The sequence below is a fragment of the Bufo bufo genome, chromosome 3, assembly GCF_905171765.1.
Source record: "Bufo bufo chromosome 3, aBufBuf1.1, whole genome shotgun sequence".
In the NCBI taxonomy this organism is placed as follows: Eukaryota; Metazoa; Chordata; class Amphibia; order Anura; family Bufonidae; genus Bufo; species Bufo bufo.
The window spans coordinates 663,944,191-663,957,111 of record NC_053391.1 but is presented as its reverse complement, the minus strand read 5'-3'; the positions used below and the strand labels follow the sequence as shown (position 1 = coordinate 663,957,111).

General features: G+C 49.2%; 1 protein-coding gene across 1 annotated transcript in view; it reads right to left on the bottom strand.

The window, feature by feature from the left end:
- The window catches only part of MRE11 (MRE11 homolog, double strand break repair nuclease), a 325,789-nt gene that overhangs the window by 179,412 nt on the left and 133,456 nt on the right, over positions 1-12,921 (bottom strand). The window contains exon 11 of the mRNA XM_040426325.1: positions 8,638-8,764. Coding sequence (XP_040282259.1) covers positions 8,638-8,764 — 127 coding nt within the window. The remainder of the gene's footprint in view (positions 1-8,637; positions 8,765-12,921) is intronic.

Here is a 12,921-nt window from a genome sequence, read left to right as displayed (position 1 = left end):
GTAATCAGGGAGTCTATATGGGGTGATCACCACAGTCATTGATCACGCCCCTGTAAGGCTTCATTCAGACGTCCGGATGCGTTTTGCGGATCCAATCCATCTATCAGTGGATCCGTAAAAATCATGCGGACGTCTGAATGGAGCTTTACAGGGGGTTGATCAATGACAGGGGTGTAATCAATGACAGGGGGGGTGATCAGGGAGTCTATATGGGGTGATAACCACAGTCATTGATCACGCCCCTGTAAGGCTTCATTCAGACGTCCGGATGCGTTTTGCGGATCCGATCCATCTATCAGTGGATCCGTAAAAATCATGCGGACATCTGAATGGAGCTTTACAGGGGGGTAATCAATGACAGGGGGGTGATCAGGGAGTCTATATGGGGTGATCAGGGGCTAATAAGGGGTTAATATGTGACGGGGGGGGGTGTAGTGTAGTGTAGTGGTGCTTGGTGGGACTTTACTGAGCTACCTGTGTCCTCTGGTGGTCGATCCAAACAAATGGGACCACCAGAGGACCAGGTAGCAGGTATATTAGACGCTGTTATCAAAACAGCGTCTAATATACCTGTTAGGGGTTAAAAAAAACACATCTCCAGCCTGCCAGCGAACGATCGCCGCTGGCAGGCTGGAGATCAACTCTCTTACCTTCCGTTCCTGTGAGCGCGCGCGCCTGTGTGCGCGTGTTCACAGGAAATCTCGGCCATCGCGAGATGACGCATATATGCGTGACTCTGCGCAGGGCTGCCACCTCCGGAACGCGATCCTGCGTTAGGCGGTCCGGAGGTGGTTAAAGGGTAACTGTCATGTTTTCATCAAACAATCAATTTTAGCATATGTTAGTGCTGCAGCAGCATTATGCATAAAGCAAACTTTAGTTTCTTCCCATACCACTGTTTTCCTTGAACTTTTCCCTTAGTTACGGCTGTTTAAACATTTATGATATGAGGATCTTCTCAAGATGGCTCCTCTGCCAGTTCTCTGAGGCCAAAACTGCTTTCCCTCACTTCCAATACACAATAGCTGTAGCCAGCAGCTCCCTGCCAGCCAATCAGATTGGATTACTGAGAGACACGCCTCCTCACTCTGAAGCCTAATGCAGGCATGCAGTGTGAAGGACCGCCCCTCCGTCTTCCTAGCCGGAGACACATGAGCCATAGCAACGGTCTTTTAGGGGAGCAGTGGAAAGGGACAGAGGACATTAATGAAAGCTGTTATTATAAGGTAATTACAGATCTTTTGACAATCATTGAAAGACTAAGGTTCCATTCACATGTCCGCAAAATTGAGGAACAGGTGCGGACCCATTCATTTTTAATGGGGCCAGAAAAGATGTGGACAGCACACAGTGTGCTGTTCGCATCCGCACTTCCGTTCCCGCAAAAAAATAGAACATGTACTATTTTTATCCGCAGACACGGACAAGAAAAGGCATTTCTATTATAGTGCCGGCCATGTGCGGTCCACAAAATGCGGAACGTACATGGCTGGTGTCCGTGTTTTGCGGACTTGTGAATGGACCCTAACTCAGGTATATGTGCCTAGCTCTAATAAACTAGCAAATAAAAAATAAAAAAATATGACAAACTTTAAAGTTTGGAGGGGCTGAAGGAAGGGCAGTGATGTTATTTAGATGGGACTGTATGTTGGAGGGGGCTGTACAATGGGGAGATATGTCATTTAGACAAGTAATGGTCCCCCTGCATAAATACAAGTTCACATCACCGCTATTTATTTCTGTTTTTCTGCTCCTTTAGATGAGCAGAAAAATGAAAATAGCGGAACTGCTGAATCGGGTACATAACTGACCCGAACAGAGCTCAGCAGACTTCATTGACTATGATGGAGTCTGTTCAGTTTCTGTTCGGGATCCTGTCTTTTTACCAGACAAGAAAGTCCTGCATGCGAGGCTTTTTCTCGTGCATGGCATTGGGGGACACAGCACCATGGGTATATGTCCAACTACCACTAGGAGGCACTAGACACAAAAAGTGTTGGCTCCTCCCCGTTGGGCTATACCCTCTCCACAGGCACAAGGCTATTCAGTTTTTGTCTAGTGTCCGTAGGAGGCAGACCTGTCCTGCTTTTTTGCAGGTCCTGCTGTTTATTTTTTATTTTATTTTTTATTCTTTTTTTCTCTCTTCTGCAGGTCTCGGTGATCTCCACCGTTATACCTGCTGCAGGCTGGGGCTCCATCGTGTTCCACTTTAGTTGCCCCCCCTGCGGGCGCGTACTTCTGTACCATCGCCGGTCACCCAGTCCCCACAGACTGCATCCGCAGTGGCTTGCCGGCATTCCCACGGTTCCCGTGTTGAGTCTGCCGAAGGGGTGACCCTGCGGCGCCCGAAGACATCAGATGGTGAGTATAGTGAGTATATTCCCCTGTCCCTGCCCCAGGGTTAGGTTCCCTCCTGTGGCCAGGGGGGTGGGATCCACCTTAGCTGGGGGTCCTGGGAAGCTTCCATCTTCCTCCACCTTTCTCTTCCCCCTTGGTTGGTTTTTTCTCTCCTCCCTGGCCACACAGTCCAGGCGTCGCTTCTCCTGGGCCTTCCCCGCTACTTTAGTCCCCGGCTTTTGCAGGGACTAGGCCTCATCTTCCATGGCCCGTTCCCGGCTCCCAGGTGCTCTGTTTGCCCTGTTCCGCCCACCCCCAGGCGTCGCTCCCCCCCCCCCCCCCTCACCTAGTTTTGTGGGTCCGGAGGCCCCTCGGTCCGCCGCGATTCGTCCCGCCCCCCTCGCTCCATTCCCGGCCGCCTCATAAATCGAGGCCCCGGCTTTTGGGCCTGCTAGGCCGCGATCTTCCCGGCCCCTCCTCCTTGCTTTCCGGGCTTTTCTGACCCCGCCCGGCCCTCGGGAGGGGCCATCTCCTCCACCCTTTACTGGTCTAACGTGGGTTATCTATCCAGTGGATAGATCCTCAGTTTAAAAGAACTGCAGACCCCCTTTAGGTCATTGTCCTATGTACTGTGTGAAGGCAGCTAATACTGTACATAGGGATCACTCAAGTCGTTCCCCCCCACCCCTCCTCAATTGCTTCATTTCTCCTGCAGCCTCTATAGCTGCTGCAGCACCTCTTTGGGGAACATGGCATCCGGGTCCAGATATGACAGCCTCTGCTGGCTGCTCTATGAAGGTCTCCTCTCCCAGCCTCTCCTCGGATCGCCACGTCTTTTCACGTGCGTCCGCTGTCTACGAAGGCTGCCATGCGGTCGGCCTGTCCCTGCTTGTGTGCAGTACCTCTTTCCAGACCCCATTGTGTCCCCTGACCAAATCCTTTTGTGTAGGTCCCTTCTGTATGGTCTCCCTCTTTGTCAAAGCCATGGGAACCTTGTCCGACTCTCCCAATCCCTGGCGGAGTCGCTGGACCGCTACCTATCCAATTGCGGCCACCTATGCCCTCCCAGGGTCCTCCCTGCAGATGAGGCATGCTCAGATACCGGGTCCGGCAAGGGGTAGCTCACAGTACAACCTCGGGTGGTCTCAACAGGATTCCACCCCTCCTCGGCATCCTCGGGTCCTCCCCAGGACAGGCCTGAGGCTGGTGACGAATCCTTTCCCGTCACCCCATCCGTTGCCTCGGGGGACACCTCTGCACCGATTCCCTCGGAACAGAGCATCAGGCGGTCTTCCTCCATACAGAAGCCTCTGGGAGGTCAAGACTAACGTGCACGGAGGAACCTCTCCTACCCAGGGTTGGTATCCCCTCTAGTGGATTTTCGGATGGCGCTCCCCTGACTGCGCAGGTATTCAACCGCACAGGTAAGGCAGCCGTCCCCGTGTTTAGCATAATGAGTCACCTACTTGGTGTCTCTGGTACGTACGCCTTCTCCTTAACAGGGGGGTACCTGCACCACTGCCATAGGCTGTACCTGACAAGCCTTCCTGGTTCCCCTATACCAGGGGCTATGCTCTACACATTTGAGTGTTTCCACCGGGTCCCCATCCTGGTGCTGGTGTTCGCCACTCTACCTCATAACAGGGGGTCCCTGTTCTTGGCAAGCGCCTCCTATTGGTTGGTAAGGAAAAGCAATTATATATGGCTGTTTCCATCCGCCTTGCTCTTTTTCATAGGTAGAGTACCTACACCTACTCCAGATGCTGAAGCCATTACTCCTGGCTGGCTCTATGGTGTTCCATGCGGCACTATTTCTCCCTTCCGGGCGAGATACACAGGCCGCCTTCAATTGCCTTGGCAATTGCACCTGTCTGTTCCCAGCCACTTTGCTCCTTTCATAGGTAGAGTACCTACACCATCTCCTGATGCTGTAGCCGATACCTCTGGCTGGCTCTATGGTGTTCCATGCGGCACTATTTTTCCCTTCCGAGCGGGATATACAGGCCGCCTTCAATTGCCGTTGCAATTGCTCCTGTCTGTTCCCAGACTTTTTTGCTCCCTTTCATAGATAGAGTACCTACACCATCTCCGATGCTGTAGCCAATACCCCTGGTGGGCTCTATTGTGTTCCATGCGGCAACATTTCTCCCTACGGGCGAGATATGGAGGCCACTTTCAATTGCCGTAGAATTGCCTCTGTCTGGTTCTAGTCGGCACCAAGCTGCCACCTTGGTCCCTTCATAGGTAGAGTACCTGCACCATCTCCGGATGCTGTAGCTGTTGCTCCTGTCTGGCTTTATGGTGTACCATGTGGCATTTTCTCTCCCTTACCGGACGAGATATTGAGGCCTCCTCCAATTGCCGTGGTCATTGCACCTACCTCATCATAGTGTGCACCAAACGGCCATCTTACTCCCTTCACAGGTAGAGTTCCTGCACCGTCTCTGATGCTGCAGCCGTTACACCTGTCTGGCTCTATGGTGTACTATGCGGCCCTGTTTCCCTTTTTTTCAGGCGAAATAGAGGGCCTCCTTCAGTTGCCATTTGATTGTAGTGTGCACCTGTCTTGTTCTTTGTGGTACCGTGCGGCCCTATTTTCCCCTTCCCGGGCGGAATATAGGTACCATTGCTAACGCGGTAGCTGTTGCACCTCTCTGGTTCTAGGGTGCACCATGTGGCCACATTGCTCCGATCTTAAAGGTAGTACCTCTACCATCTCCAGATGCTGTACCCATTACACCTTTCTGGTCGTTTTCTGCACTACGCAGCCATATTTCTACTTTACAGGTTGAGTACCTGTACCCTCCAAATGCTGTTGCATTCCCAGATTCTGTGGCTATGTTTCCACTCTCCTTAGACATGCAGCCACTTTCCCTATATTTTAGGCGTGTGGTTGTATTACTCAAGGTGCTGGGCCCTATGGTGCAATCTGTGGCCCATACAGTTTCTGTATTACTGGGTGCTTTCTGCCCCCAGGTTCTAATCTGTGCTGCGGATGTTGGTTTCACCCTTTTGGTTCTTCCATACATCTCCACTCCGTTTCTGTCGTGCTCAATGGTCCCCTTGTACTTCTCAGGGCACTGTCTACAACAGGCCATCCTGGTTCTGCATGTGCATGGTTTCCATATCTGGCAGGGGTGGGCCAGCCCAACCCCCACCTTGTCGGTCTAGTGCTACTTATTGTAGCTCCAGTATATGGCTGATCTGTTCTGATCTGGCGGGTGGGCCACATACAACCATGCTCCCTACACCATGGCCAGGTGGTTGTTGGCCTTTGTGCTAGGGTTGCTCTTGCCATCTCTATAAGGTACTACGGTATGCTGCGCTCCGCGTTACCCCATGTTATAGAGGAGTACTCGCGTTGTTTCCTATTACAGAGTGGCCCATTCCTGGTGGAGTACAGGGATCTCCACTGGATCTTCTACCTGGTTGGGGCACGTAGCTGGTGAGCATCGGCCGCTGCAGCAGTTTTCGGTCATCGCTGGATGTCCTCTGCCACATGGAATCCTTCTGGGGTCATCAGCATTTTTCATCGCTGGACGTCCTCCCTGACGGGTCAGGGACAGGACCACTGAGCGCCACACACCTGCCTGGTAGGTAATTTTTCAGCTGGTTGCTCTGGCATCGGACAGGGTCCCGTAGTTCCTTCTGGGTCCAGGTGTTCTCGGTATTCCCTTATATTCTCTGCTTAGTTGTACTACATGACAGAGGGGCAGTCCCCTTGGACCTTGCCGTCGTTTGCACCTGTCAGGTACTTTCTCCCCCCTGGGAGTTTTCAGTACGCCGGTCGCGGCTGGTTTCTACATTTCTGTATAGTCTCACCCGGCTTTTTCATGGCGACTTCTGCATTCCTTATGCATATGGATGTCTGTCAATTTAGTGGTACATCCCGAGCTGCTGTACTTGTCCTCTCTGGGACAATGTATACAGTTTGCTAGTCACTGTTCTTGGAATGGGTAGTTGTCCATGGCCAATGTCCCTTCCCCTATGGTAGTTTCATCTCTCCTTTCCTGGATATTCTGGCTTGCGTTGTCTTCTGGTGGTTCAGCTCCTGGTTCCTTGTGAGCCCATCCCGGGTACTCCTTCTGGAGTCCCTGGTCCCCGTTTATTTGACCACTCAGGTTCTGCATGGCAATCGTTTTTTTGGGGGGATCGGGGCCTGGGTCGATTGTTCCCTTTATGGGTTCCAATAACCTTGTGGTCTTCTTGGGATTCGTGTCTCTTTTCCCATCCTCCCACGTCAAGTACCTGGTATTGAGTGGTTTAGCACAACGGTTTGCAATTCCGCCGTATGGTCTCCTTTGGGAGGGACCTCCTCCTGTTGTAGAACCTTTCCTCCTTAGGCGGTTGGAGTACTCTCCTTCTACTTCCATGTCTTTCAGTCCAGTGTGTCCTGCTGAGATTTCCTGGGCCTGTATCTGGTTCCTTTTTTCCCTGATGCTTCACATGCCCAGAGTTTCCTCTGGTCTTACGCTTCACAGTGATATCTTGTTTTCCGAGGCTCGGGCCTCATCTCCTGTTTTTGGGACGCAGGTCTTACTCTTTTTTCCTGGCTTTTACCTACAACCCCCTCCTTCTCCAAGGTTTGGCGGTTTCCTCTAGCAGCCTTGGGTTTTCGCCTTTTAAATAGGGCGCATAACTTCATCATCTGCCTTGCGGTGAGGGGAGACCTGCTCCCTTCACATGTGAGCCTTGCTACGGCTTCACTCACTCGTTTGGCTTCCAGTACTTCCTTGTTTCCTTTCTTCCCTGGCCTGTCAGGGGTTGGCCACAGGTTTTTTCGCTCTTTGGGTCTGAGACAATTAAGAGCTTTAGGTAGTCCCAACACGCGGTGCTGTCCTAATTTTTTCTCCAGCCCTTGGCTGAGCTCGGTGTTCCCTTTTGCCGCCTTCTTGCATTTGGGATTTTCTTCCAGGCATTTTTCCTGGGGTGCTGACAGTCTTCTCTGATTCTTCCTTGTTATGGAACCTCTTGCCCATTCCGTGTTTTCTACTGTTGGGTCACATGGTTCTCCTGCACCTGTATACCCAACCGGTGGCATGGCTGTTCTTTTCCCACCCTCGGGGACTGCTTTGGGACGTCCCATGGTGCTGTGTCCCCCAATGCCATGCACGAGAAAATTGGATTTTTTGTACTCACCGTAAAATCCTTTTCTCGTAGTAGGCATTGGGGGACACAGATCCCACCCTATGTTTTTACTTCCGATTTTCCGGGCTGGTCTCTTGATCTTTCCCGGTACGGGAGTTGTTGGTTCCTTGCTTTTTTTCTCTCTCCTACTGCTTTTTGTACAAACTGAATAGCCTTGTGCCTGTGGAGAGGGTATAGCCCAACGGGGAGGAGCCAACACTTTTTGTGTCTAGTGCCTCCTAGTGGTAGTTGGACATATACCCATGGTGCTGTGTCCCCCAATGCCTACTACGAGAAAAGGATTTTACGGTGAGTACAAAAAATCCAATTTTTGTCTGGTCTTTTTGACAGAATCTTCAACAGAGGCTCCGAACGGATGTGAACAAGTGTAGGCTATGTATTATAGGGGTCTTTTATTAAGACCGGCAATTTAGACGCCGGTCTTAATACCCCTGCACCAGTGGTGGATGAGCCAAAGTTATGTAGAAGCGTTGGCCTCTGCGGCAAATGATCCGCCAGCGTACACCAAGACTAAATCTTGCTGGCCCGCCATCTTACTCGCCCCCCTTTTTCGGCACTGGCGTGAGTGGCGTAAAAGGGTCAAAAGCCGCATATTTTTATGGAAGTAACCTTTGCGCCAAAATCTACAACAGATATACGCCAAAAAGTAGCGTATTACTAATCATAAATGACCCCCTATGTATCTGAGTTACTGCAAGTTTCGTTCTCCTCGCCTAAAAATACTCCTCAAATGGTAAGAGGAGTATTTTTACTCTTCCGGGAAAAAATGTAGTGCGACCTCTACTGTCAGCTAAACAAGCATTCTCTCCCGATCCCCCCATACACATGCCTGCTTGGCTTCTATCTGAGAAGAAAAAGATTGGGCATGTTGAAATCTACCGCTCAATCCTTTTATTATAGACACCAAATTATAAAATAAAAGGATCTGTATAGCGCCACCCGCTGTTTGTTCTTTTCCTTATTTCTCTGACCACCTGGCTGAGGTGGACGCACATGCTCTGTTCTATGTTTCATCTGCCATCAGCCTCATCTCCTGTTGAAAGCTATGACCGTTATAGGAAGAGAGCTGGAGCAGAAAGAGCATGCCCCCAGAAAAAGGGCATTCTTATATATATTGATTAACAGAGAAGATTATTTGCTTCCTGTACAAACCTTTCTTGTCCTTCTGCTCCTTGTGTCTGAAGAAATGTATAATATCTTTGGGATTAGCAGCTTTATCCACAAACTTCTGGCTAAACCGAAGAGTGTTGAAGGGTTCAAATCCGCCTGTGTAGTCCACCTGGGAGAGACAAGGAGATAACACTGAGCACTGATATAGATCTTTAAAATAAAGCGCCACCTTTAATTAACTCCTTAAAGGGGTTATCCCATCTTAGACAACGGGGGCATATCGCTAGGATATGCCCCCACTGTCTGATAGGTGCGGGTCCCACCTCTGGGACCCGCACCTACAAGGAGAACGGAGCCGGGGAGAGTTGTGACTGGAGGATCCCGGGTTTCCCAGGGTCCGTCCACCACCAGGCGCAGCTCCCCGCCTCTCCCATTGAAGTGAATAGGAGCGCACCACGCATGCGCAGCCACTGCTCCGATTCATGTCTATGGGGCCGACGGAAATAGTCGAGCCAGCGCTCCATAGAAATGAATGGAGGGCGGCTGCGCATGCGCAATGCGCCCTCAACTTTCTCCGCCCCGTTCTCCTTGTAGGTGCAGGTCCCAGAGGTGGGACCCGCACCTATCAGACAATGCGGGCATATCCTAGCGATATGCCGCCATTGTCTAGGATGGGATAAACCCTTTAAGGACAAGGTCATAGTTGGCTTTCAGGACTACACAAAAGTATTTCACTCTGTGTCATCAGAAAATGATCTATTGGTCAAATCACGTTTTTATGTTAAACATCTCTTTTAAGAATTTTGGGTATTTTTTTAATTTTCCATGTCAATATATACATTTTTAAAAATATATTTATATATAATCCTGCAATTTTCATGCTGACCACTAAAAGGTTGTGATTTCCAGTTCTGTAAAGGTAATTTTTAAGTAGCCATTTCCTTACCATCACAGGCAGAATTAGGCTACTTTCACACATGTGGCACAACAATCCGGCAAGATGCTTCTGCAGAAATCAGCCTGCCGGAGATCTCTGGATTCGGCATTGTCGGATAGCGTCGAACTCCAACCAGACCTCATTGACTATAATGGGAAACGTCCAGTGGCGGATTGGGAACTTAAAGTGCCCCATGAAAAAAAAAAAAAAAAAGTGGCCCCATTTTGTAGGCCAGTTAAAATTAACAGAAGGCGGGCCAACATAAGTAGGTGGGGTCAACAATACCATAGCGCAAAATACCATCCCAGCAGAAGCAAATAATACAGTGTAGCACAATATACTGCCCCAAAAACTGGCCCTCTGTGGTGGCCATCAATAGCTACCATCTTCTGTCCTCCTACACCAGTTGTCTATGGAACAGGGGGCTTAGAAGGTGAGATGCGGGCCACAGCAGTTGAGTTCAGGAGGACATGTGCGGTTATGTACCTAATCAACGGCAGAGAGGAGAACTTGGGTGGCCTCTTGGGGCACCAGCCAACCGGGAAATTTCCCTGTAGGGTCAATGGCCAATCTGCCCCTGGAAACATTCACTCCCTGGCATAAACGCCAGCATTCGGCCAAACGAAAACTGTTGCTTGGCTGGTTGAATCCTGGCCGGAGAGCAGCCAGATCCCCCCGGTTCCCATTATAGTCACTGGTCTTCAGAAGGTAAGTGGCACTATCCAGCTATGCGGCTATGACCCTTATGTGGTCATAAAATGCTTTTTGGGCACACTGCAGGGCTCAGAAGAGAAGGAGCACCACGTGCATTTGAAGCCTAGTTTGGTAATTTACTGTATACAGCACTGGTGGACACCTGCAGAGGCTCTGAGGTTAAATGAAAAAAGAAACTCCCAAGAAGTAACCTCATTTTAGAAACCACACCCCTCAAAGCATTTACCAAGGGGTGTAGTGAGCATTTTGACCCAAGTGTTTTGCAAAAATTAATGTACAGCAGATGGTGCAAAGTGAAAATGGCAATTTGCCACAGATTTTCCTTTTCAGTGCCCAATATCTTGCTCCCAGGGTATGCCAGCGTGAAACGTCATCCCTCTTATTATCATGCGGTGTTTAATGGTTTTATAAACACCCCACACGGGGCCTTAATCATTGGCCTGGACATACAAAAAGGCTCAGGAATATAAGAGCACCATGTGAATTTGAGGCCCAATGCGGTGATTTATGCATCTTGTGCTGACAACTGTAGAGGCCATCCAGAAAGTGACCCCATTTTTGAAACTGCGCAACTCAAGGTGTTAAGAGGTGAAGTCGGCATTTTGATCAGAAATTAATGTGCAGCGGACTGTGCAAAGGGAAAAAAATGCAAGTTTTTCACAGCTATGACATTTCAGTGCGCAATATGCAGTGTCCATCATGTGCCGTTTGAGACTCACACCACACTACTTGAATTTATAGACGGGTTCTACTGAGTACGGAAATGCCGTAATTGTAGACAAACTGCTGTATGGGCACACGAGAGGGCTCAGAAGGGAAGGAGTGCAATTTAGCTTTTGGATGGTGGAGTTTGCTGGAATGGTTTTCGGGTACTACATCATATCTGCAGAGACCCCAAGATCACCTTTTGGTTATGTTTTGATAGATTGGTTTACAGGCACCATGTTGCTTTCAAAAAGCCTCTCAGACACCAGCACAGCTATTTTCCGACGGGCTTCCGAGGGATGAGCTTCTATTATCGTTGGTACGATTTTGGGATATGCATGACTTTTGATCGCTTTTTGGGAAGCAGGATAAAGAAAATGCAGCAATTCCGCCACTGCTTTTTTGGTTTTGTTATTGCGGCGTACACTGTGCGTTTATTCTGCTGGTCCATACGATTACAGAAATACCAATTTCATATAGTTTTTTTTTGCAGTTTTCACTTTTTACTGCATCATCATCCTGTGTCACTTCATCTTACATGTATTCTAAGAGAACCATAGTAACAAAGTAAAAAGCAAAAAGTAGACCACCAATTACCAAGGCTTTTCTCTACTGACAAGGAAAGAGGGTACGGACTGAACTGGTACAGCAGGACCCTATAATCACTACAAGGCTATTCAGAAAGAGCTTTGTCCCCATCAGTCACATTAAACTCATTGGACTGAATTTCAGACCAGTAAAAATGTTCACTTTTCTGTATCTGGTGGGGCATTCATTTTTTTTATTTTAATTTTTTTTAAATGTTGTATGCAGCATTCTATTTAGTTTATGATGAAATGCATTAAAACTGAAAAAAATGTTTCCACCATATTTTTTTTATCGTCAATGTGCAGTGTGCAACTAATCCTACTGTTATTATGGGTGGGGGGGATACCATATACATATGACTGAGGAGAAGGCAATAGCATTGACAATGTTGGGACGATGGAGCCTGTCATGGGGTGGGATCAGGGGTGGATTGGCCATAGACCTTACAGGGAAATTTCCCGGTGGGCCGATGCCCAGGGGGGCGCCTTAGCCCTTCTCATGGCCGGCCAGTGGAAGTTTTTGGGGATGTATTTTGTGCTGCTGGCAGTATTTTGTGATGGACTGTGGTATTTGGCTCTGTTGGGGAGGTATAATGTGCAGCAATGTAGTACAGCTGGCCTTGCCTTCCATTCATTTGGACGCGACTACAAAACGGGGCCACTTTTACTATTTTTTCCAGGGCCACTTTAAGTTCCCAGTCCGCCCCTGGGTGGGATATATTACAGTCAGTTGTAGAAGTTGATGTGTTGGAAGCAGGAAAAATGGGCAGGAATGCGCTAGAATCTGAGCGACCTTGTGACAACTAACTGGGTCAAAGCCTCTCTTGGTCTTGTGGGGTGTGCCTGATATGCAGTGGTTAGTACCTACCAAAAGCAATCCAAGGAAGGACAAGTGGTGAACCCGCGACAAGGTCATGGGTGCCCAAGAATCATTGATCCAAGTCAGGAGGAAAGCCTAACCCACCGGGACGATCCCACAGGAGAGCTACTGGAGCACAAACTGCTGAAAAAGCTATGGCTATGACAGAAATGTACGTAAAAGGTAATCTCCACTTTCACAGCTCTTCTTGCACTTGGCTCAGCTCAAGAAAAGCTGTACACAGCTCAGCAGAGGGGATTAAGGGATTCTGCCACCAAAGAACAGTGGATTGCCGTCATTTACTGCTGCGACCCCTACTAGGATGTACTAGGAAACAACTGCAGTGTTAGTGAAGCCCAGCACTCAGATTTCTTTTTTTTTCAAAACCCCATTCCCAATGCCATGCCGCTACTGCACCTCATTAATTTAAGGACCTCTGTTTACATGGGGTAGATATCAATTCACCCGATTTATCAGAGCAAAGTTGCCAAAGACTTCCCTTTCAGAAAAGTAAATGTACTAGA